Source organism: Protopterus annectens, chromosome 16.part0 (assembly GCF_019279795.1).
Source record: "Protopterus annectens isolate FY-2018-M chromosome 16.part0, PAN1.0, whole genome shotgun sequence".
Taxonomy (NCBI): Eukaryota; Metazoa; Chordata; order Ceratodontiformes; family Protopteridae; genus Protopterus; species Protopterus annectens.
Window position 1 is genome coordinate 235,260,959 of NC_056750.1, and position 21,954 is coordinate 235,282,912.

At 45.0% G+C, this 21,954-nt stretch overlaps 1 protein-coding gene across 1 annotated transcript in view; it reads left to right on the forward strand.

Annotated features, from left to right (window-relative positions):
• Positions 1-21,954, forward strand: part of LOC122790578 (myb/SANT-like DNA-binding domain-containing protein 4) — a 448,227-nt gene that overhangs the window by 391,077 nt on the left and 35,196 nt on the right. Inside the window, exon 2 of the mRNA XM_044058104.1 lies at positions 3,040-3,453. Within this exon, the coding sequence (XP_043914039.1) occupies positions 3,040-3,453 (414 nt within the window). The remainder of the gene's footprint in view (positions 1-3,039; positions 3,454-21,954) is intronic.

Sequence of the window (21,954 nt, forward strand, 5' to 3'; positions counted from 1 at the left end):
AGAAATCCTCTCTGCTTCCTCAACAGGACAAAGTATTCCTAGGCTGCAGGATCAGGACAGACCTGATGAGATCTTCTCTCCCACTGGGCAAAGTGCAGTCTCTCTCCACCCATGTTCTAAATGTACTTTCAGAATCTCATCTCTCTGCAAGTCCTACGTCTCATGGCAGCTACAATTCCCATGCTCCCATTAGCCAGGAAGCACATGAGAAAATTCCAGTGGTACCTAAAGAATGTGTGGTCGCAGAGCCAACATCCAATAGACAAACGTATTCCCCTCCTGCCCTGCTTAAAAACCGAGGTGAAGTGGTGAATTCAGCAGATCAGACTGAACCAGGGCCCCCCCCCCCACTCAATCCATGCACACAGATGCATCAGACCTAGGGTGGGGGGCAACATTAAAGGACTTCAGGGTACAACAGACTTGGACCTCTGCCCTGCAAAAGCAACACATCAGTGTCGGAGAAATGACTGCAATCGTTCCTTCCCATCTTGCAGCCAGGGCTGCTCCACATTGTGACAGAGACAGCACAACTGTTATGTGGTACCTCAACAAACAAGGAGGGGCAAAGGCATACCAGTTATGTCGGATAACCCTACAAATCTGTGATCTAGCAACGAATTGCAACCTTCTCCTGCAGGTCTGTTACATCCCCTCTCAGGAAAACAAGCATGCAAACTTACTCAGCAGAACATCCTCTCAAAAACACAAATGGATGTTGCGCAGGGACAGCTTAGACGTTGTCCACCAGTGGAGCACACCTTAAGCCTCCCCCCAGAACAGAACAGACAAACAAATTCTGCACCAAGGATCACACTGCACTAGCCTGGAGGGTGAATGCCTTCAGCTTTCCATGGAAGGGAATGTTCTTGTATGCCTTTCCTCCCTTCCCTCTAATACAAAAGGTCCTTCTGAAGATCAAGAAGGACCAACCAAAAATCTTGCTGGTGTGACTCCATATTGGCCAAGGCAACACTGGTTCCCTCTTCTCTTCCTAGCCAAGGGCAAGCCCCACAAGTTACTCCACAAGGTGGACCTATTCACACAACAAAAGGGATCTCTTATTCACCCCAACAGGACGTGCTCTCAACCTGAGGGAGGCCAGGAAACCAACTACTAGGAAAAACTGTCTAAATGGCAGAAATTCTCAAAATGGTGTTCCCTTAATGACAGGGATCCTTTTCAGGTGGATCCCTCACTTGTCCTTAACTATATATGCGAGCTCATTAAGGAAGGACTAGCAGATTCTTCAATGAAAGTCCACCTTTCTGCCATTTCAGCCTGCTTGCCTTTAACATCCAGTCTGAAAAGCAGTGGTGGCTGTAAACTGTTCCTGAGGGGGGGGGGGGGGGTCTTGCATATCAGCCAGCACAGCTTTTCTACAAATGTGGACATGGAAAAACATTCTTTTAGTGGCCATTGCCTCCGCTAGAAGAGTGAACTCTACAGGCCCTCATGGCCTGTCCTCCCTACACTACCTTCCACAATGACAGGGTCACCTTACACACAAACCCTTCCTTCATGCCCAGAGTGGTGAACTATCCTTAAACCAGTCCATTCACTTACCTACCACCTTCCCCTCTCCTAATATCGCAGAGAAGATCCTTTATTCCCTAGATGCGCACAGACAACAGTGATTCTACTTGGACAAACCTAAGTCCTTCAGAAAGTCTGACCAACTCTTCATCTCCTACCACCATAGGGCTCTGGGTAAGGCAGTCTCCAAACAAACCATTTCCTGTTGAATCAGGAAATCCATCCTCTTTTGCTGCTCACATCATGGGAAACCATTGCCTCAAGGAGTTGGGGCCCATTCCACGAGAGGCATGGCTACCTCCAAAGGCATTCTTAGAGGGCTGGACACAGCCTCCATCATGGAAGCAGCTGTCTGGTTTACAGTTCACACTTTCACAAAACACTACAAGCTAGGCCAGGTCTCCAGGGCCAGAGAAGGATTTGCCAGGGCAATCCTGCAGGGATTCTTGGAATCCTCTACCTCTGCCCCCTCCCTTCACTCCTTCTAAGCTGTGGTACTCTCCCACAGCATGAATACTGCAACATGGGAATAGAAGGATATAAAATAGTTGTGTAAAATCTTACCATAACCATAGACGTCCTTCTCTTCCATGTTCCCACCCTCTATACCCCCTTGTTCTATCTCTGCTGGATGGCTGGTCTTTTAACCTCTGTATCCACTCCCTACAGGCTAATCTGTATAGCCCTTCAGGGACATTTGCACCTTAGCCTCAACTTGTTCTTTTGTACACCTTATCCTGAGCTTAAAGTTCTGGGGTCTGTGCATGCAGACATCACATTTATGGTCCCTGGTTTATGGCCCTGCTTGTGACGTCCCATGCATGTACAGCGGCCAGGCTTAAGCTTTTGTTTAGGAGCCGATGTTGGGTTGCCTGAGGCAGAAAATCCCACAGTATGAATACTGCAACATGAAAGAGAAGGACATCTATGGTTATGGTAAGATTTTACACAACTATTCTTTACTGTTTGAAGGATTATGGGGAGCTTTGCAACTTTCTGTACACAAATCTGCGTGTCCATCCATTGCTCTTGGAAGCACATGTAGGTTGCAGGAATGCTTGTGGCAAGCTGCAGTTCCTTCTGACCCTTTGTCCAATGTATGTGGCACAGCAGTTACATTTATTTGAAAACAAGCTCTGCTGGGATTTGGCCTTTTGTCTTGGGGAAATAACTGTCAGAGTAGTGGTTTGTAATGGTTGCTTCCTACAAATGTGTTACATCCCTTGTTTTATGGTGGAGTAGAAGGTACACCTTTGCCTCCCAGATATTGCAAACTCTATGTTCGCACTACTACTACTACTACTGAGAAGGGGAGCAAACATGATTGTAATAAGTTGTATCCTGATCCAATGGACCTATTCAGATTACTGACCATGCTTTATTGTACAGGCATGTGTATTATTGTTACAGCATGCATTCAGTGTTTTAAAGGCATCATTTCAGTGCACGACATAGAGGTACTCTAACCTTTCTCTGATGCTTCTCTTTTGTTTTCTGTTGCAGCTGACATGACTGGGGTTGATGGCGCAAGTACCAAACGAAAACCTAACTTTACCACTGAAGAAGACAAAGCCCTTGTAGAAGCCTACAACCTTAGGCGCAGTGCCATTTGTGGACGGGGTGGCAATAAACCAGCGCGAGAAGCAGCTTGGGAAGAGATGGTCGAAATTGTGAATGCTGTTGGGAATCACAACAGGACAATGATTGAGTGCCGCAAGCATCTTAATGATCTGAGGTGGCGAGCTAAAGAGAAGCTACTCCGCATACAGGCATCTCAGAAGAAGGGGGGTGGTGGTCCTCACTCGGCACTGCGGCTAACATCAATGGAAGAAATTCTTGTGGGCAACTATTCCCATACAGGTGTGCAAGATGCCACTGGAGGAGGCTTTCAGACCAGTAGCAATACATCACATTACCGTGAGTATACAGTGCTATGATTTGTGTGCAGCTTGTTTGCATTCTGTTTCTCATGCAGGGCTGCCCGTGGGACAGGTGGGTATGCAGTACAGGGGTGGCTTATGGCGTTTGTGTGGCTCATATCTTTTCCCACAGTGTTGTGTGCAATGTCTGCAGCATTCTGTCAGTGGTACAGCACCATAGAATGGCACTTATCCTTGGTGCTAATCAAGGTTGGCTTACTTTTCTGTGTACCTCATGGATATGCAAACATTACACTTACCTGGTCGTATACTATGTGACGAACCATGAAAGACACAACTGAATAAACAGGATGCAGCGTACTGCATGCAGCAACTGTGGTTTATAGTGTCTTGAGTGCATTGTTTGTGGGATTTTTTTATTCTTGCTTTCTTTCTCAACTTTTATGTTATGGGTGACTTTAGGGCTGTTGCTTTTCTAGATACATTGAATAGCAGTTATTTGTTGTAAAAATACACCTGCGACCTTCTGGCAGGAAAAATAGTATCCATTTGCCACTGAAGTAGTATCAGAGTTGCTTGGAATGAGGTATGTGGAAGGTTGCTCATATACACCATTTGGCATTTTGTGCTGTGGTCATAGCCTAGGACAACAGAGCTGTCGGCCATCTCTGTAGTATGTACAGTTGTGTACTGCAGTAACAGGCAGTTGATTATAGCCTAGCTGTCCTGATGGCGTAGCTAAACAAGTCCTGTTGTCCACTGTGTGGCCTACACAGTACATCTGCTGCTGTTGCTGCTACAGGATGCCTGCATCCCTATTTTATCTAATTTTAGGGAGGAGTAGATCTCTTCAATGTAGACAATTTTACTTCATGAAAATGTGCAGTTTGTTTCCTTCTAATTGTAGTTTGGACCTGAAAAGTATTCTTAAAGCATATGATTTGAGAGGGCTTATCTTGATCACCTTACAGGACTTGTGTTTCTGGGCATTGTCAGCTTGGCATCTGGAACTTCCCTAGGGTACAAGTCCTCTCTCTTTTTGCCCTTGATACTCGGTTTTCTTGTTTTGATCTTTTCTTTGGTAAACCTTGGAGAAATGCCTACAGTCTGTGTTTAAAAAGTGTATAGTCTGTGAGAAAGTCTCAACCGCTTTTGCCCCCCCCCCCCCCCCCCCCCCCCGAGAAGATTTTTTTTCATTTACGTTACTTTTGCTGCCAAGCAGATATTTAACCCTTTCCAGTTTTTTTGGTTGTTCTTGGGTTGTTTTCTGTTGCAACATGCAGTCCCTTCTTAAGCCCTGGCATTTTTTTATCATGTTGCTCATAGTTCTGCAGTTCAAATTGCTCTGCTTTTTTATCTTTATTATACATTTGTACTTTTTTCAGTAGAATTGTGTCTTGTTTTCTGAGTGATTTTGACCTCAACAGACACATTTTGCTAGCACATTTGGCTGTTGAATATTTTCTACAGCAAGCCAGATGGCTTCTGTCTTTGTAGCTCTACGCAGGCATCTTTATTATTCTGTGATCCTTTGCCACCTAAGCCCAGTAGGAAGACTGGGTAAAAAAGGCAAGTGGACTCCCTGCATGATTCCCCAAGATATTGATGATGGTGTGGATGAGGGATGTTGATTTCCCACACCACTCAGTTGGCCCCAAGTTTGGCGAGGTCTTTTAAAAATGATGAGGCAGAGAGGGAGATTGCTCGCAGACCCAACAACTTCTTCTCCTGGATTTTGCAGGAGGCTTCTGATCTCTCTACCCTTCTTCCTGGGTGCTCCCTCCATTTGACAGGATAGTGTATCTTCGTCACTTATTGTAGGAAAATCTTGTGTTATATTGAATGCCTGTAGAAAACCAGACAAGATCCTGTGGCCTTCCAAGAACTTAAACTCCTGGACAGAATTTTGAAACTAGATTCCATTGCTGCTGTAGCAGTCCTTACAAAAGCTTTTAGTCCACAGCTTGCCTGATAAGTACCTAAGGTGTGTATTCCAGTCTTGGATGGCAGTCATGCTGTGTACTATAAACCTCGCCACTAACTTATCTTGCAGTTCAATGGATGGTGCATAGAATGCAGACATTGAAATTTGTCACCATGCCTGGTTGGGTTTTATACTCTGCTGAAAATGTGACTTTTTTTGAATGTTCCTTTTGTACGGCTGCTTTTTACAACTCATCAGTAAAGGAAAAACTTGAAAATATCGAGAAAAAGGTAAGATTGCCATGGCTGCTGGTATTTGGTTTCAGTCTCGCCAACAGATAGCTGATGATGTCCTTCAAGGATGCATCTGCAGTCTTAACAAATGGGGTTGTCCTGTCGTCAGGCAGCCCCTCGGTCGGCTGGATTCCAAAGTCTGGGTCTGGCTTCGGCTGGTGTCGCACTTCACCCGACGTCATTGCGACAGTTCTTCGGGTATAAAGGCATCAGCCGACACCATTTTCCTCAGTCTTTCTTGCCGCGTGGCGCCCGAAGCAGAAGCTGTTCGCAAGTGCCGGTCGGTCAGATCCAGAGATTACTACTACCGAATACTACTTCGAAGACTTCTATAAAGCTAAGTACCTCGTTGGGGACTCTTTCTTGCCTCAGCCGATGTCAGAGAAAGTTAATAACTGTTTATCTTGTGGGAAACAAATACCTCATAAGGATTTCCACTCCTAGTGCATACATTGTTTAGGCCCAGACCACGACGTAGCAGCTTGTCTAGCCTGTGCTTCTTTTAACCGGCGGACGCTTAAACGTCGCTCGGACTTTGCTGAACAGATTTTCGGCTCCGATTTTGCCTACATTATGCCGTCGGATCCTCCGACTACGCAAATAACCAAAAAGCGCAAAGAAAAGGACCGACACTCGCGGGAGCAAGCAACCCGGGAGTGTCTCGGTTTCGGCCGAAACCGAGCAAGCGGTTCTTTCTTCAGCCGATAACTTCCCTTCTACCGAGGCCTCTTCTATCCTGGTAGAAACGGCTTCTGAAATCCAACCTTCTGTTGCGATTTCACAGGAATTATCAGACACCATTCCCCTAGATATTTCTACCCCTGCACGTGGAGCTGCTAGGCCTCCTCCAGCTATGTCTATTAAGGCCTTTGCCAGGGCTAAAGCAGCCAAAGCTTCAAAACCTGGGCCTGCCAAGCCCCCCTCTCACAGGCCCAGCACCAGCTCCCATATGCTTTCTTTGGCAGAGGATCTCATCTCTTTAAGTCGTGGATCCCAGCCTCATCCGGACAGGGCCTCTCTCCCTCCTCCAGAAAAGAGGCCTAGAGCAGAGCCCCCCAAGCCAGTAGCCACAGATGATTCCTCTGATGACTCAGAACATACAGATCCTCCTGAGGCTTCTTATTCTCCTTACGAAGACTCTGATGCTGAGGAGTCCATCCCTTCAGCCTCTCCTCCTGAGGAATTTTCCTTTGGGGAAACCTTGCATGCTATGAGGGAACAATTTCAGTGGCAGGGCCAAGATTTCTCAGACTCTAGAAAAAGGCTTAGGACCTTTCTACACTTGCCACAGCATAGGCCTTTAGCTATACCTCCAGTTCTATCTGTTGTTGATGATGCATTTAATGATGCTTGCACTACTCCTGATACTTTACCTCCGGCTCCTGCTAAGCCCGATAGGTACTACAGGGTCCCGGACACTCATCACCACTTATATAAGGTCCCTTTTGCAGATCCAGAGACTATCTCCCAGGGCCCTAAAGCTGTAGCAGCTACTTCTTCTAAAAACCCCCTCCCTCTGAAAGGGAATCCAGGTCCTTAGAGAGATGGGGTAAAAAAGTTTACACCTCTGCTACCTTGTCAGCTAGAGCTTTGAACTGCCAATTTCATATGATTCAATATCAAGAGTTTATGCTTGACCAGTTGACTAAAAAACTGTCCTCTGAAGAATCTATAGATAAAAAGTATGTTCAAGAAATGTTACATAACATACAGCAGGTTAGTAACCATTCTTTAAAATGTGGCTATGATGCACTGGAGGCTTCCTTTAGATCAGCCATGACTGGCACAGTTATCAGGAGGCATGCATGGTTGAAAGAACAGGCATTACCAGACCATGTCAAATCTAAGCTTTTGGATGCACCTATGGACAAGGTCAATTTATTTGGTGCCCCCGCACAGCAGGTACTAAAAAAGATGGAAGAGAAAGCAAAATCTGCGCAGACAGTAAAAGATTTCTTACAAGTTCAACCTCCAAGGTTTAGCCAGAATTGGCCCTCCAAGAATTGGTCCTTTCCAGACTCCTCTAAGGCACAAAGAGGCAGGAATAGGTGCTCTAGAGGCAGGAACCAGTCCAGGGGTGCCTACAGGGGTCGCCAGTGGCAGGGTAACAACCAACGAGGCACGGATACAGCCACCACCACTACAACTCAATCACAGTGACTTGGCGGTGGCACCGCCTACCAGGGAACAACTGGAAGCACCCTTAGGCGGAAAGCTAACATTATTTTCAAAAAACTGGCACTGCATTACAAGAGAAAAATGGATTTTGCAGACTATAGACAAAGGTTACAGGTTCCATTTCCATACACTACCCGGAAAGAGAGGAATGCCAAACCTACCACCGTCTCAAAGGGCAGAAGCTCTAAAACAAATATCTCAATTACTAAGAATGCGAGCTGTGGAAAAGGTACCATTTATGGAGCAAGGGAAGGGATTTTACTCCAGGCTCTTCCTGGTCCAAGAAAAGAAAACAAATGGAGGCCTATTCTAGACCTGTCCGCTTTAAACCCATTCCTCATTGTTCCAAAATTCAAAATGCTGACCCTACAGCAGCTTCTTCCCATGCTGGGCAAGGAGTCTTGGCTGGTAACTCTAGATCTCAAGGAGGCATACCTGCACGTCCCCATAAGACCAATTTGCAGAAGACACCTCAGATTTCTTGCAGGATCAGAGCATTATCAATTCTCAGCATTGCCCTTTGGCTTATCTACTGCGCCCAGAGTGTTCACGAAATGCCTGGCATCAGTAATCGCTCATTGCAGACTTCAGGGAATTCAAATCTATCCCTACCTGGACGACTGCCTGATACAAGCGGACAACAGAAACAAATTAACAGAAGACTTACAAAGAGTCATCTACCTGCTACAAGCCCTGGGATATACAGTCAATACAAAAAAGTCAAGGCTGTTTCCATCCCAAATAATAACCTTTCTGGGTGCAGAACTGGACACATCAAAACAAATGGCATTTCTAACTGCAGAAAAGAAAGAGCAACTTCCTCTCTACTTCTTGGCATTAACAAAGCACAGCCATCTAACTGCAAGAAAAGTGCTACAAGCTCTAGGCTTCATGGCATCCTGCATAATTCTGGTCCCTCATGCCAGGCTTCATATGAGAAAGCTACAGTGGTACCTAAAAACTTTGTGGTCTCAGCACAAGCACAGCCTAGAAACCAAAATTCCAATGATCCCATGCCTGAAACAAGAGTTCTTATGGTGGGCTCAGGCCTGTCAATCAAACACAGGACTGCCCTTCTGCAAAAGTCAACCAAGACAGACTATCACGACAGATGCCTCAGACCTCGGTTGGGGGGCACACATGATGGACAAGTGCATTCAAGGCCTATGGACTCAAGACCAGCTGCATCTGCACATAAATCTAAAAGAAATGATGGCAGTAAAATTGGCAATCCAGGCATTCAGACCTCTTCTCCAAGAAGGCCAGTTGATGATAAGGACAGACAACACCACAGTTATGTGGTACATCAACAAACAGGGAGGCACACACTCATACCCCTATGCCGGCTGGCACTGGACCTATGGGATGTGGCTCTGAGCTACAACATTCAGTTACAGGCAATTTATGTACCAGGGAAGGAAAACATTCTAGCAGACATATTAAGCAGAACTACAACAGATGCCCACGAATGGATGCTGCATCCGGACATTTTCAAAACCATCACAAGAGAATGGGGATTACCACAAATAGACTTGTTTGCATCCCCATGCAATCACCAGTTGAAGAAATTCTGCACAAGGACTTACCACCCACTTGCTTGGAAGGTGGACTCCTATCCTTCAGTTGGAAAAGCCTGACAGCATCGCATTCCCACCACTTCCTTTGATGCACAAGGTGCTTCTCAAGATCAAAGAGGAACGTCCGAGGATCATCCTGATAGCCCCAAACTGGCCAAGACAACATTGGTATCCACTGCTGAGGAGCATGTCCGGGAACAAATATGGAAACTGCCCCTGATCCCATTACTGCTGACACAGAACAACTACAACATACTGCATCCAAACCTAAAACTCTGCAGCTAACTGCCTGGAACATTACATAACAGCAATTAACCCAAATTTATCCCAAAGGGTTAAAGACATAATCCTGGAGGCTCGTAGACCTTCAACAAGAAAGAATTATGCAGCAAAATGGAAAAGATATCTCATCTGGAGTACTGCAAAGGGGCAAGATGTGACACTGGTGAACATAGCCAACATCCTGGAGTACTTGGCGGAGCTCTTCCATACAGGCCTGTCCTATTCCTCCATCAAGATACATGCATCAGCTATTTCAGCAGAATACAGCTTGAATCCTCCTGTCTTCTCAGCATCCTCTGCTCAGACAGTTTCTGAGGGGATTAAAATGTAAAACCTCCCAGGAAACCTCCATTGCCAGCATGGGACTTGAACTTTGTGCTAGAAAAGCTGACTCTACCTCCTTTCGAGCCAGCAGCTACAGCAGAATTGCAATACTTATCCTGGAAGACTGCTTTCCTGCTGGCAATAACTTCAGCAAGAAGGGTCTCTGAACTACAGGCATTAATGGCAGTACAACCCTTCCTGATCTTCCATCAAGATAGTGTCCTTGAGAACAAATCGTACATTCATGCCTAAGGTGGTATCCAGAGTCTCTTTAAATCAGGCTATCCACCTTCCTACATTTTTCCCCAATCCACAGAACAGGGGAGAAAAGCTCTTGCATACCTTGGATGTACACAGACAATTACGCTACTACCTGGACAGGACAAAAAACAATAGCTTCTGGAAGCTTATGCAACAGGAAAGGAAGGAAAACCAATTTCTAAACAGACAATCTCCAAATGGATAGGAAATTGCATTAGATTTTGTTACTCCTACCATGGAAAGAAAACTCCAGAGAACATCAGGCCTCACTCCACAAGGGCCACAGCCACTACCACAGCTTTCTTACGAGGAGTGGCTACCAAGGACATTATAGAGGCTGCTACTTGGACCTCCGTGCATACATTTGCCAAGCATTATAACTTACCTCTATACTCTAGATCCCGTGCTGGTTTTGCCACTGCTGTGTTGCAAGGGATCCTGACTACACCATAATCTATTCTCATTTCCTCCTCCCCTAGTTTAGCTATGGTATTCTACCCATTTGTTAAGACTGCAGATGCATCCTTGAAGGACATAGTACAGTTTTGTACCTACCATAAATGTAGATGTCCGAGAGGAATGCATCTGCAGTCAGGATTACCCACACTCCTTCCCCTCTGAGGTACTCCTAGGGTACTTACCAATCTTCAGCTAGCTTGGGGGGGATCTATTATGGTGTATTTGTTTGTATATATGTACATACATGTTTATTTTGTGTGTTTGCTCTCTACTATTTGGAAACTTTGGCATTTATCCAAATTTAGCCAACAAAGAGGGCACCTGGCATCTGGGGCAAGAAACACTGAGGAAAATGGCGTTGGCTGATGCCTTTATACCTGAAGAACTGTCGCAATGACGTCGGGTGAAGTGCGACACCAGCCGAAGCCAGACCCAGACTTTGGAATCCGGCCGACCGAGGGGCTGCCTGACGACAGGACAACCCCATTTGTTAAGACTGCAGATGCATTCCTCTCGGACATCTACATTTATGGTAGGTACAAAACTGTACTTTCTTCTTGTTTCACTGTTGCAGTCATTACATTTGGGTAATCTGCTGGCAGGTTGCCCTCAGTCGGCCTGAATAACAAAGTCTTGGGTCCTGCGTAGGTTGCTGTCTCCTCTTCCATGACGTCAGGTCGTCAGAGGTCTAAAACATGCAGCTGATGCCATTTTATTCAGTCTTTCTTGCTGTGCGGTGCCCGAAGCAGAAGCAGTTCGCAAGTGCCGGTCGGCCGACTCCTGAAATTTTCGCATTCGAGTTTCAGAACCGAAGTCTTCCATTAAAGCTAAGTACCTCGGTGGGGAAACTTTTTCTTGCTCCTTACCGATGTCAGTAAAAGTTAATAATTGCATTACTTGTGAGAAGCAAATACCTCATAAGGATTTTAATTTGTACTGTGTTCCTTGCCTTGGCCCAGATCGTAACGTGCCTTGCTTTCGGTTTTGTGCTAGATTTAACCAACGCACTATTAAGTGTCGGTATATTTTTGCTTCCAAATATTTTGGATCCAGATTTAATTACCCTGAAATGTCGTTGGATAGCAATCCGACTACCGGAGTTCACAAAAAGGCAAAGAAAAAGACAGACCGTCTAGGTCCAAAACCGACGACGAAGCTTCTCCTAAGCCAGTCACCAGTACTCAGTGAGGCGCTTTCACAGCCCCTGATACCCGCTACTTTTGAGTCGCAGGCCTCTGCCAAAACCCATGCAGAGTCCGGTATGCTGCAAGATTCTCAGAGTATTGAACCCGTGGATGTCTCTCCCTCAGATGGGTCCGGAACCGCTGAGTAGGCATCGGCTTCTGAGGGTGTTTTCAGGCCTCAACATTTTTATATAAAACCAACGCCAGCTACAAAAACAAAAAAAACAATGCATGAGCCACATGCTCAGGCCCCTATTCCTAAAAAACAGATGATCAAAATGGCTGCGGACTTAATTACTTTGATCAGGGATTCCCAACCCCCCCCCCCCCCTGCTAAGAGGCCTAGGCAAGACACTGATTATGAATCTTCAGGTTTCTATTTCTTCTGATTCCTCTTCTGATCAGGAATTTTCTATACCACCCTATGAGGATTCAGATGCAGAAGAATCCATCCCATCTGCATCTCCTCCTGAGGATTATTCTTTTGTAGAAACCTTGCATACTTTAAGGGAACATTTTTCATTGGGAGAGTCAGGATTTCTCTGAATCAAGAAAGAGGCTTAGGGATTTCCTTCTTCCTAAGCATAGGCCTTTGGCTATACCTCCTGTTAGACATAGTTGATGTGTTTTCGGAATCAAGCATGGCTCCTGATTCCCTACCTCCGGCTCCTAGTAAGCCAGACAGATATTACAGGGTTCCTGACTCCCACAAATTTCTATTCAAAAATCCTGCTGCTGATCCTAAAACTGTCTCACAGGGTCCCAAAGGTGTTAAGGCCTCTACAGCCCAAAATCCTACCCCCTCTGATAGAGATTCCAGGGAGCTGGATAGATGGGGAAAGAAGGTTTATGCGTCTGCAGCCTTGGCAATTAGGGCCTTAAACTGCCAATTTCATATGCTTAAATATCAACAGCATGTTATGGGCCTATTGAAACATAAAATGATGTTGATTTCTGATTGTGTGGAAAATAAAGAATTACAGGAATTATTGCATGCAGCAGAACAGGTTGGAAAGCATACTTTGCAATGTGGTTTTGATTCCTTGGAGGCCTCTTGCCAGGGCCACAGTTACTGGATCTGTGATTAGAAGGTATGCTTGGCTCAAGGAGCAAAGTCTGCCTGATCATGTTAAAGCTAAATTGTTGGATGCCCCTTTGCAGCATGATACTCTGGTAATAAGGCAGAAGAGGTTGTAAAGATGATGGGAAGACAAATCTAAATCTATGCAAACTGTAAAAGATTTCTTACAAGTGCAGCCACCCAGATTCAGTAGGCACTGGCCTACTAAAAATTGGTCCTTTCCTGTGTTCAACAGAGCCTCTCAAGGCAAATCCAGGCGCTCAAAAGTCTCTAGATACCAATCACAGGGTTCTTACAGGTCAAAGCAATGGAGTGCCTCCACCTCCAAATCTGGAGGAAACAAAGCACAACCGTACAGTAAGCAGTCTCAATGACTTCCCTCTGCCATCACCAAGCACTTATCTTTTGGAAGCCCCCTGGGGGGGGGGGGTATTAGCAATTCATGCTCAAAACTGGCAGTTAATTACCCAGGACAAGTGGGTATTAAATATAGTATCCCAGGGGTACAGATTTAATTTCCATACTTTGCCAATTTCCAAATGGTTGGCCAGACCTGCCACAAAATCAATGGGCAGAGGCTCAGAAACAAGTTACGTCCCTCATGGATATGGGGGCTATTCAACCAGTTACCAGAACAGGAAAAAGGACAAGGTTTTTATTCAAGACTGTTCCTGGTACCCAGAAAAGACGATGCCTGCTGTCCAATACTGGATTTATCGATTTTGAACATGTTCCTGGACATTCCAAAATTCAAAATGCTGACTTTACAACAGCTACTGCCCATGCTGGACAAGAACACTTGGTTAGTGACTCTAGACTTAAAAGAGGCATACCTGCATATCCCAATAAGGGAATCGTGCAGAAGATACCTCCGCTTCAAGGCAGGTTTTATGCATTACCAATTCTCTGCACTGACCTTTGGCTTATCTACTGCGCCCAGGGTCTTTACAAAGTGCCTGGCACCAGTAATTGCATTCTGCAGACAAAGATGCATACATATCTATCCTTACTTGGACAACTGTCTCATTCAAGCAGAAAACAAGAACATTCTTCAACATTGGGCATTTGTAAAAGGGCTTCTAACATGCCTAGGGTACACGGTAAACGAAAAGAAATCACAACTGGTACCCTCTCAAAAAATTACTTTCCTGGGTGCAAGCTTGAATACAACTGCCCAGATGGCTTACCTTACGCCAGACAAACAAAGGCAACTGACTATATACTTCAAACAGATGGCAACAAAAACCCAGTTATCTGCAAGACAAATTCTGCAGGCTTTGGGGTTCATGGCATCCTCATTCTACTAATTCCATATGCAAGACTGCATATGAGGAAACTTCAGTGGGACATAAAAAGCTTATGGAGTCAACATTGTCAGTCTGGAAACAATGATTCCACTCTTTCCCTGCCTACAACAGGAGTTTCTTTGGTGGGCAGAGACATGTCACCAAAACAAGGGACTGTCATTCACTGTACCCCCTGCCACCCAAACCCTAACTACAGACGCATCAGACTATGCTTTGGGGGCCCCACCTGGCAGGGAGATGCATTCAGGGCATATGGAACTCAAACAAAATGCATCTACATATCAACCAGAAAGAGATGCTAGCTGTCCAGAATGCCTTGACGGCCTTCAAGGACTTACTTCATCCAGGACAACTACTGATAAAGACGGACAGCACCACAGTTATGTGGTACATAAGCAGGGGGGTACACATTCCTACCCCCTTTGCAGACTAGCCATGGCATTGTGGGACACCGCCTTGACTTAACAAGTAAATCTTCAAGCTCAATTCCTGCCAGGAAAATAAAATACTTCGGTATACGACCTAAGCAGAAATCTTATGGACCCTCATGAATGGAAACTGGATCCACAAGTCTTCAGCATGGTAACACAGAAATGGGGGTGCCCAGACATAGATCTGTTTGCCTCTCCCCAAAATTATCAACTGGACAAATTATGCACAAGGACTTATCACAGGCAAGCATTGAAAGTGGATGCCCTATCCTTCAGTTGGAAAAACTATCAGTACGCCTTTCCTCCTCTGCCTCTTCTTCCCAGGGTCTTACTAAAGGCCAGACAGGAAAAACCAAAAATGGTCCTAATTGCTCTTGACTGGCCTCGCCAGCATTGGTACCCAATTCTAAAGAATTTGTCTCAACTCCCTCCTTGGAACTTGCCTCAAATTCCTCATCTACCGTCTCAGCAGAACATTCAAATTCTGCACACTCTGCTCCAAACTCTGAACCTGGCAGCATTGCTGATCAGGTAGTTATTCAAACAACACCTCTCAGTAAATCTGTTATGGATGTCATTTTGGAAGCTAGAAGGCCTAGTACTAGAAAATCTTATGCTGATAAATGGAAGAGATTCTGTGCTTGGAACCAAGCACAAGGAACGGACTCAGCAAAACCAAATATCCCTCAGATTTTGCAATACTTTACTGAGTTGCTTGTCAAGGGCCTATCCTTCTCTTCAAGAAAAATCAATGCCTCTGCCATTTCGGCTCATTACAACACGGAGCCTCCTATCCTCTCTCATCCTCTGCTAAAGCAGTATCTTAGAGGGGCCAAAAATTTAAGGCCTCCCAGAAGATCACCAACTCCTGCATTGGATCTCAATTTTGTGCTGGAAAAACTCACCCTGCCTCCTTTTGAACCAGCAGCTACTGCGGATATAAAGTTTATCTTGAAAAACAGCTTTCCTTTTGGCAATCACTTCAGCAAGAAGGGTTTCAGAACTACAGGCTTTCATGGCTGTGGAGCCTTTTATTACATTTCCACCCGGACAGGGTGTCCCTCAGGACCAATCCTTCCTTTATGCCTAAGGTGGTCTCAGTGTGGCTCTTAACCAAACTATTCCCCTGCCAACATTTTACCCAAATCCGCAGAACAAGGGGGAGCGGATTCTGCATTCATTGGACGTTCACAGACAACTAAGATTCTACTTAAACAGGACCAAATCTCTAAACGTTTGAGCAACTACTGATGTCATTTGCATCAGGATCAGAGGGGGAAGGCTATATCAAAGCAGACTATTTATAAGTGGATAAGCCACTACGTTCGTTTCTACTTGCATCATGGTAAACCTGTACCCAAGGAAATTAGGTCACACTCCACCAGAGCTGCCTCTACTTCAGCAGCCTTTCTCAGAGGAGTTCCAACCAAAGGCATCCTAGAAGCTGCTGCTTGGAGCTCTGTTCATACCTTCACAAAGCATTATCATTTGTCTCTTTTTTTCTAAATCCAGGGCAGGCTTTGCCACTGCTGTTCTGCAGGGCCTTGTAGCTGCTCCTAATGCTATTTAGTTCCATCCTCCCATCCATAGCTTTGGGATTCTACCCAAATGTAATGACTGCAACAGTGAAACATGAAGAACATAGTACAGTTGTGTACACTTACCATAAATGTAGATGTTAGTGTATTCACTGTTGCAGTCTGGGTTACCCACCCGCCACTCCCCTTTTCTATAACTTCTCTTTCCTTCACTATATTCTAAAGCCTTTGTGGTGTATTTGCTTTTAGATGAAGGTAAAGTTTATGTTGCTAAAAGTGCATTTTTATATATTGCTGTTTAGTTTTATATATCTATCTATATATATATATATATATATATATATATATATATATATATATATATAGATAGATATAGATATATATATATATATATAGATACACACACACACACACACACATATATATATATATATATATATGTATGTATGTGTGTGTATATATATATATATATGTATAATATTTTTGCTCCCCATTTGGAGGGCACCTGACATTTGGGGCAAGAAAAACTGAATAAAATTGCATCGGCTGCATGTTTTATACCCCTGACATCATGGAAGAGGAAACAGCAACCGACGCAGGACCAAAGACTGTTATTCAGGCTGACTGAGGGCAACCTGCCAGCAGATTACCCAAATGTAATGACTGCAACAGTGAATACACTCTTAACATCTACATTTATGGTAAGTGCACACAACTGTACTTTTTGCAGCTGAGCCTGCTTTAACGTTGCTTTCATCATGGAAAACCTCAACACAATAGCAGGGGAACCGGGAGAGGCTGTTGCCATGATAATGGTACCTTCCAGAATGGTCACCAGTCGCGAGGTGGCAACACTTTGTAATAGAAGGGGTAGAATGGCTCTTATCTTGGGGGAGGACAGCTTTCTGATTTCTTGGTGTTGCCACCTGCCCTTTCTGAAAACGGATGATGGTTGTGTTTCGCTACTTGAATGCATGACTGAATATCCTTCAAGACAAGTAGATAAGGTCAGATCTATTCAAGAACACTGGTAGGATCCCTTTTCTTTTTCATCCCAGCTTTACTCTTACATTTCCTGACATCCATCCCCTTCAGAAGAGTGCAGCAAGAAAAGGTCCTCTTTCAAATAGCAATTCAGGAGGTCCCTCCAGACCAGAGTAACTATCAGGCTCTTACTCCCAAGTACCTTTCAGTTATTAAAAAAAACTGAGCACCTTGGTATTACTTCTTATCTGTTTGACTTAACAGATTAATTCCCATGGAGGTCCTAGAATATTACAGACTTGGCCGGCTGTGTTGGAATGCTGTACTGTCCTATTTTTTTGTTTAGCTAATTTATTAAATTTACTTTGTGGTGTTTTTTGATAAATTACATGATATGTTTTTGCTTTACGGAATCTGTTAGCTTAAGACATAGAAGCACACTGTCTCATCATGTCTGAAAGACCTAGTTTGATTCCCCAAATTATAATTGAGGGAAGAGGTAACTAGTACCTCCATTGAGTCAAGGCAGGGCTCTGAGGCTCCTAGATTTGTCAAGGGAGCAGTTTCAAAAAAAAAAATTGTAGTTACAATAGCTAGGGATCCTCACAGTGTGTCAGGACTTCAAGGGCTGATGTTCATCGTGCATACAGCTGCAGTCATAACAGACAGGTTATCCTGCCGTCAGGCGGGTCCTCGGTCGGCCGAATTCCAAAGTCTAGGTCCGGCGTCGGTTGTCATCGCTTCTTCCCTGACGTCAGTGCGGCAGGGGTATAAAAGAACAAGCCAACGCCATTTTCTTCCTTCTTTTTTTCCGCGCGGTGCCCGAAGCAGAAACAGTTCGCAAGTGCCGGTCGGCCAGCTCCTGAGATTTACGAAAATATTTCAGCCGAAGTAGTCGTTAAAGCTAAGTACCCCGTTGGGGAAACTTTTCTTGCCTCAGACCGATGTCAGACAAAGTTAATAATTGCATTTCATGTGGGAAGCAAATAACACACAAGGATTTCCATTCCTTCTGTATTCCTTGCTTAGGCAAAGACCACGATGTCTCGGTCTGCCGTTTTTGTGCTAGATTCAACAAACGCACTATTAAGCGTCGGGCAGAGTTAGCCCAACACTATTTTGGTAAAAAATTTAATTACATTATGTCGTTGGATACTCTGACTCCAGTTTTGAGTAAAAGACTCAAAGATAAGGACCAAGATACGAGGTCTGCGACTTCTACCCACACCATGCTAAAGCTGGCTGCTGATGCTCCGGTTCTCAGCAAGGTGCATACGCAGCCCCTGAGTACCGATGACGCTTCTTTACCGGTGTCTTCTGTGTCCGAGGTCGCAGCCTCCTCGGCCCCCACTCCGACTACAGATACTGATGCCAGTCTTGGCGGGGAAACTCAGAGTTTAGACAGGCCTGCCACCTCTCAAGGTGTTTTCAGGCCTTCCTTTTTTTCCATTAAGGCTTTCACAAAATCTAAAGCAGCCATGAAAACTAAAAGACAAGGTCCACAGAGCCCCTCTCAAGGCCCCATGCCTAAAAAACAGATGCTCAAAATGGCTGAGGATTTGATTACTCTTATCAGGGGTTCTCAACCCCCCTCGGACAAAAGTCCCAGATTGGAGGAAGACTACCCTTCCTCAGACCAAGCCTCCATTACCTCAGAACATTCTGAGGACCAGGAATATTCATATTCCCCTTTTGAAGACTCTGATGCTGAGGAGTCGATTCCCTCGGTCTCCCCCCCTGAGGACTATTCTTTTGGGGAAACCTTACATGCCTTGAGGGAACACTTTCACTGGGAAGGCCAAGATTACTCAGATTCCAAGAAAAGGCTGAGGGATTTTCTCTTGCTTCCCCAGCCACAGGCCTCTGGCTTTCCCTCCTGTCTTGGATATATTAGATGATGTGTACACAGAAGCCAGCCTCAACCCAGATTCTTTACCTCCAGCTCCTGTTAAACCTGACTGGTATTACCGGGTTCCTGATTCACACCAATTCCTATACAAAAGCCATGCTGCTGACCCAGAAACTATTTCACAGGGCCCCAAGGGAATTAAGGCCTCTACTGCCAAAAACCCATTACCTTCAGAGAGAGATTCCAGAGCTTTAGAAAGGTGGGGGCAAAGGTATACACCTCGGCCACTTTAACCATGAGGGCATTAAACTGTCAGTTCCATATATTAAAGTATCAACAGTTTTTGTTATCTCAGTTGAAAAGCAAAATGACACAACCTGAGCAACCAGATTTAAATGAGTTGCAGGATTTGTTGCATAGTGCAGAGCAAGTGGGTAAACATACCTTGCAGTGCGTTTTTGATGCTTTAGAGGCCTCATGTAGAGCTGCTGTTACAGGGTCTGTCATACGTAGACATGCTTGGCTCAAAGAGCAAACCTTACCAGATCATGTCAAAGCTAAATTACTAGATGCACCTCTTCAAAAAGATGTATTGTTTGGTGTTAAAGCTGAGGAGGTACTAAAGAAAATGGAGGAAAAGGGAAGATCAAAGTAAACAGTGAAAGATTTCCTACAGGTACAACCTCCACGTTTCAGCAGAAACTGGCCTTCAAAAAATTGGTTCTTTCCAGCCACGGACAGACCTCAGAGGCAGATACAGACGCCCGAGGGGTAGAGGGCAATCTCAAGGATCATTTAAAGCCAGACAATGGCAAGCACCTACACCAGGAGGTGGAGAAGATAGATCACAGTCATTCAGAAAGCAGACACAATGACTTTCCCCTTTGCATGCCAAGCAAAGCTTTAATGGCAGCACCTTTAGGCGGAAAACTGGCATTATTTAAAAAAAATGGCATATTGTCACAAAAGACAAATGGATCCTGGACATTATAGACAGAGGCTACAGATTCCACTTTCACACCCTTCCAAAAATGAGAGGCATGCCAAACCTGCCACAAAATCAAAGGGTAGAGGCACAAAAACAAATTTCAGCTCTCATGGACATGAAAGCTATTCAAGAGGTACCTGCAAAAGAACAAGGTCAAGGTTTTTATTCTAGACTATTCCTGGTACCAAGGAAGGACAAAGATTGGAGGCCTATTTTGGACCTATCCATCCTAAACACATATTTACTGCACAAAATTCAAGATGCTCACATTACAGCAGCTTCTTCCCATGCTGGGCAAGGAGTCTTGGCTGGTAACATTGGACCTCAAGGAGGCATACCTGCATGTCCCTATCAGACAAGATTGCAGAAGATACCTCAGATTTCTTGCAGGTTCAGCCCATTATCAATTCTCTGCATTGCCCTTTGGCTTCTCTACTGCGCCCAGAGTGTTTACGAAATGCCTGGCATCAGTAATTGCCTTCTGCAGACTTCAAGGGATACAAATATACCCATATCTGGACGACTGCCTGATCCAAGTGGACAGCAAGCACATACTTCTGAAACACCTGGCGTTTGTAATAAAATTGTTGAACTTTCTGGGATACACAGTCAACAAAAAGAAATCAAAACTAATACCCTCTCAAACAATAATTTTCCTGGGTGCCAGCTTGAATACAAACACCCAGATGGCCTACGTCACGCCAGAGAAGCAAGGGCAACTATTTCAATACTCATCAAAATGGCAACCTTCACCAGGCTGACTGCAAGGAAAGTCCTGCAGGCTCTGGGATTCATGGCATCTTGCATCCTGCTTATCCCATGTGCAAAGCTGCATATGAGGAAACTTCAATGGTACCTAAAAAACTTATGGTCTCAACACAGCCACAGTTTGGAAACGATTGTACCACTCATTCCATGTCTTCAAAAGGAATTTCTGTGGTGGGCTCAAGCATGCCAAAGAAACATAGGTCTCCCCTTCTGCATGCCTCAAGCAAATCATATCATCACAACAGACGCCTCGGACTACGCCTGGGGGGCGCACATGACAGATCAGTGCATTCAGGGCAAATGGTCCCAAAAAGAGAAGCACCTACACATCATTCGAAAGGAAATGCTAGCAGTACAAAATGCTATTATGGCCTTTAAAGACCTACTGCATCCAGGCCAGCTATTGATAAGGACCGACAACACCACAGTGATGTGGTACATAAACAGGGAGGAACTCCTTCATACCCCCTGTGCAGACTAGCCATGTCCCTTTGCAACACGGCTCTGGAATTGCAAATCCAACTTCAAGCACAATTCCTGCCAGGGAAGGAAAACACGCTGGCAGACAACCTAAGCAGAAATATGACAGATCCACACGAATGGAAGTTGCATCCTCAAGTTTTCGCAAAGATAATTCAGGCATGGGGACAGCCAGACATAGATCTCTTTGCTACCCACAGAAATTACCAACTAAAAAAATTTTGCTCAAGGACCTATCATCCACAGGCCTGGAAAGTGGGCGCACTTTTTTCAATTGGACAACATTGACAGTCTATGCCTTTCCACCTCTTCCTCTGCTGCCCAAAGTTCTAGTAAAAGCCAGAGCAGAGAGGCCAAACATGATTCTCATTGCTCCAGACTGGCCAAGACAACACTGGTATCCACTCCTGAAGAGCCTGACGCATTCCCCACCATGGATCCTGCCTCTAGTGCCTCTTCTGTTGACCCAGCACAACTTCAAAACTCTTCACAGTCAGCTGAAAACCCTCAATCTAGCCGCATGAAGGATTCCTTGATTTCCCAACAGACCCTCCTCTCCAAGGAGGTGCAGGATGTCATCTTGGAGGCCAGAAGACCTTCTACTAGAAAAGCCTTCTCCACCAAATGGAA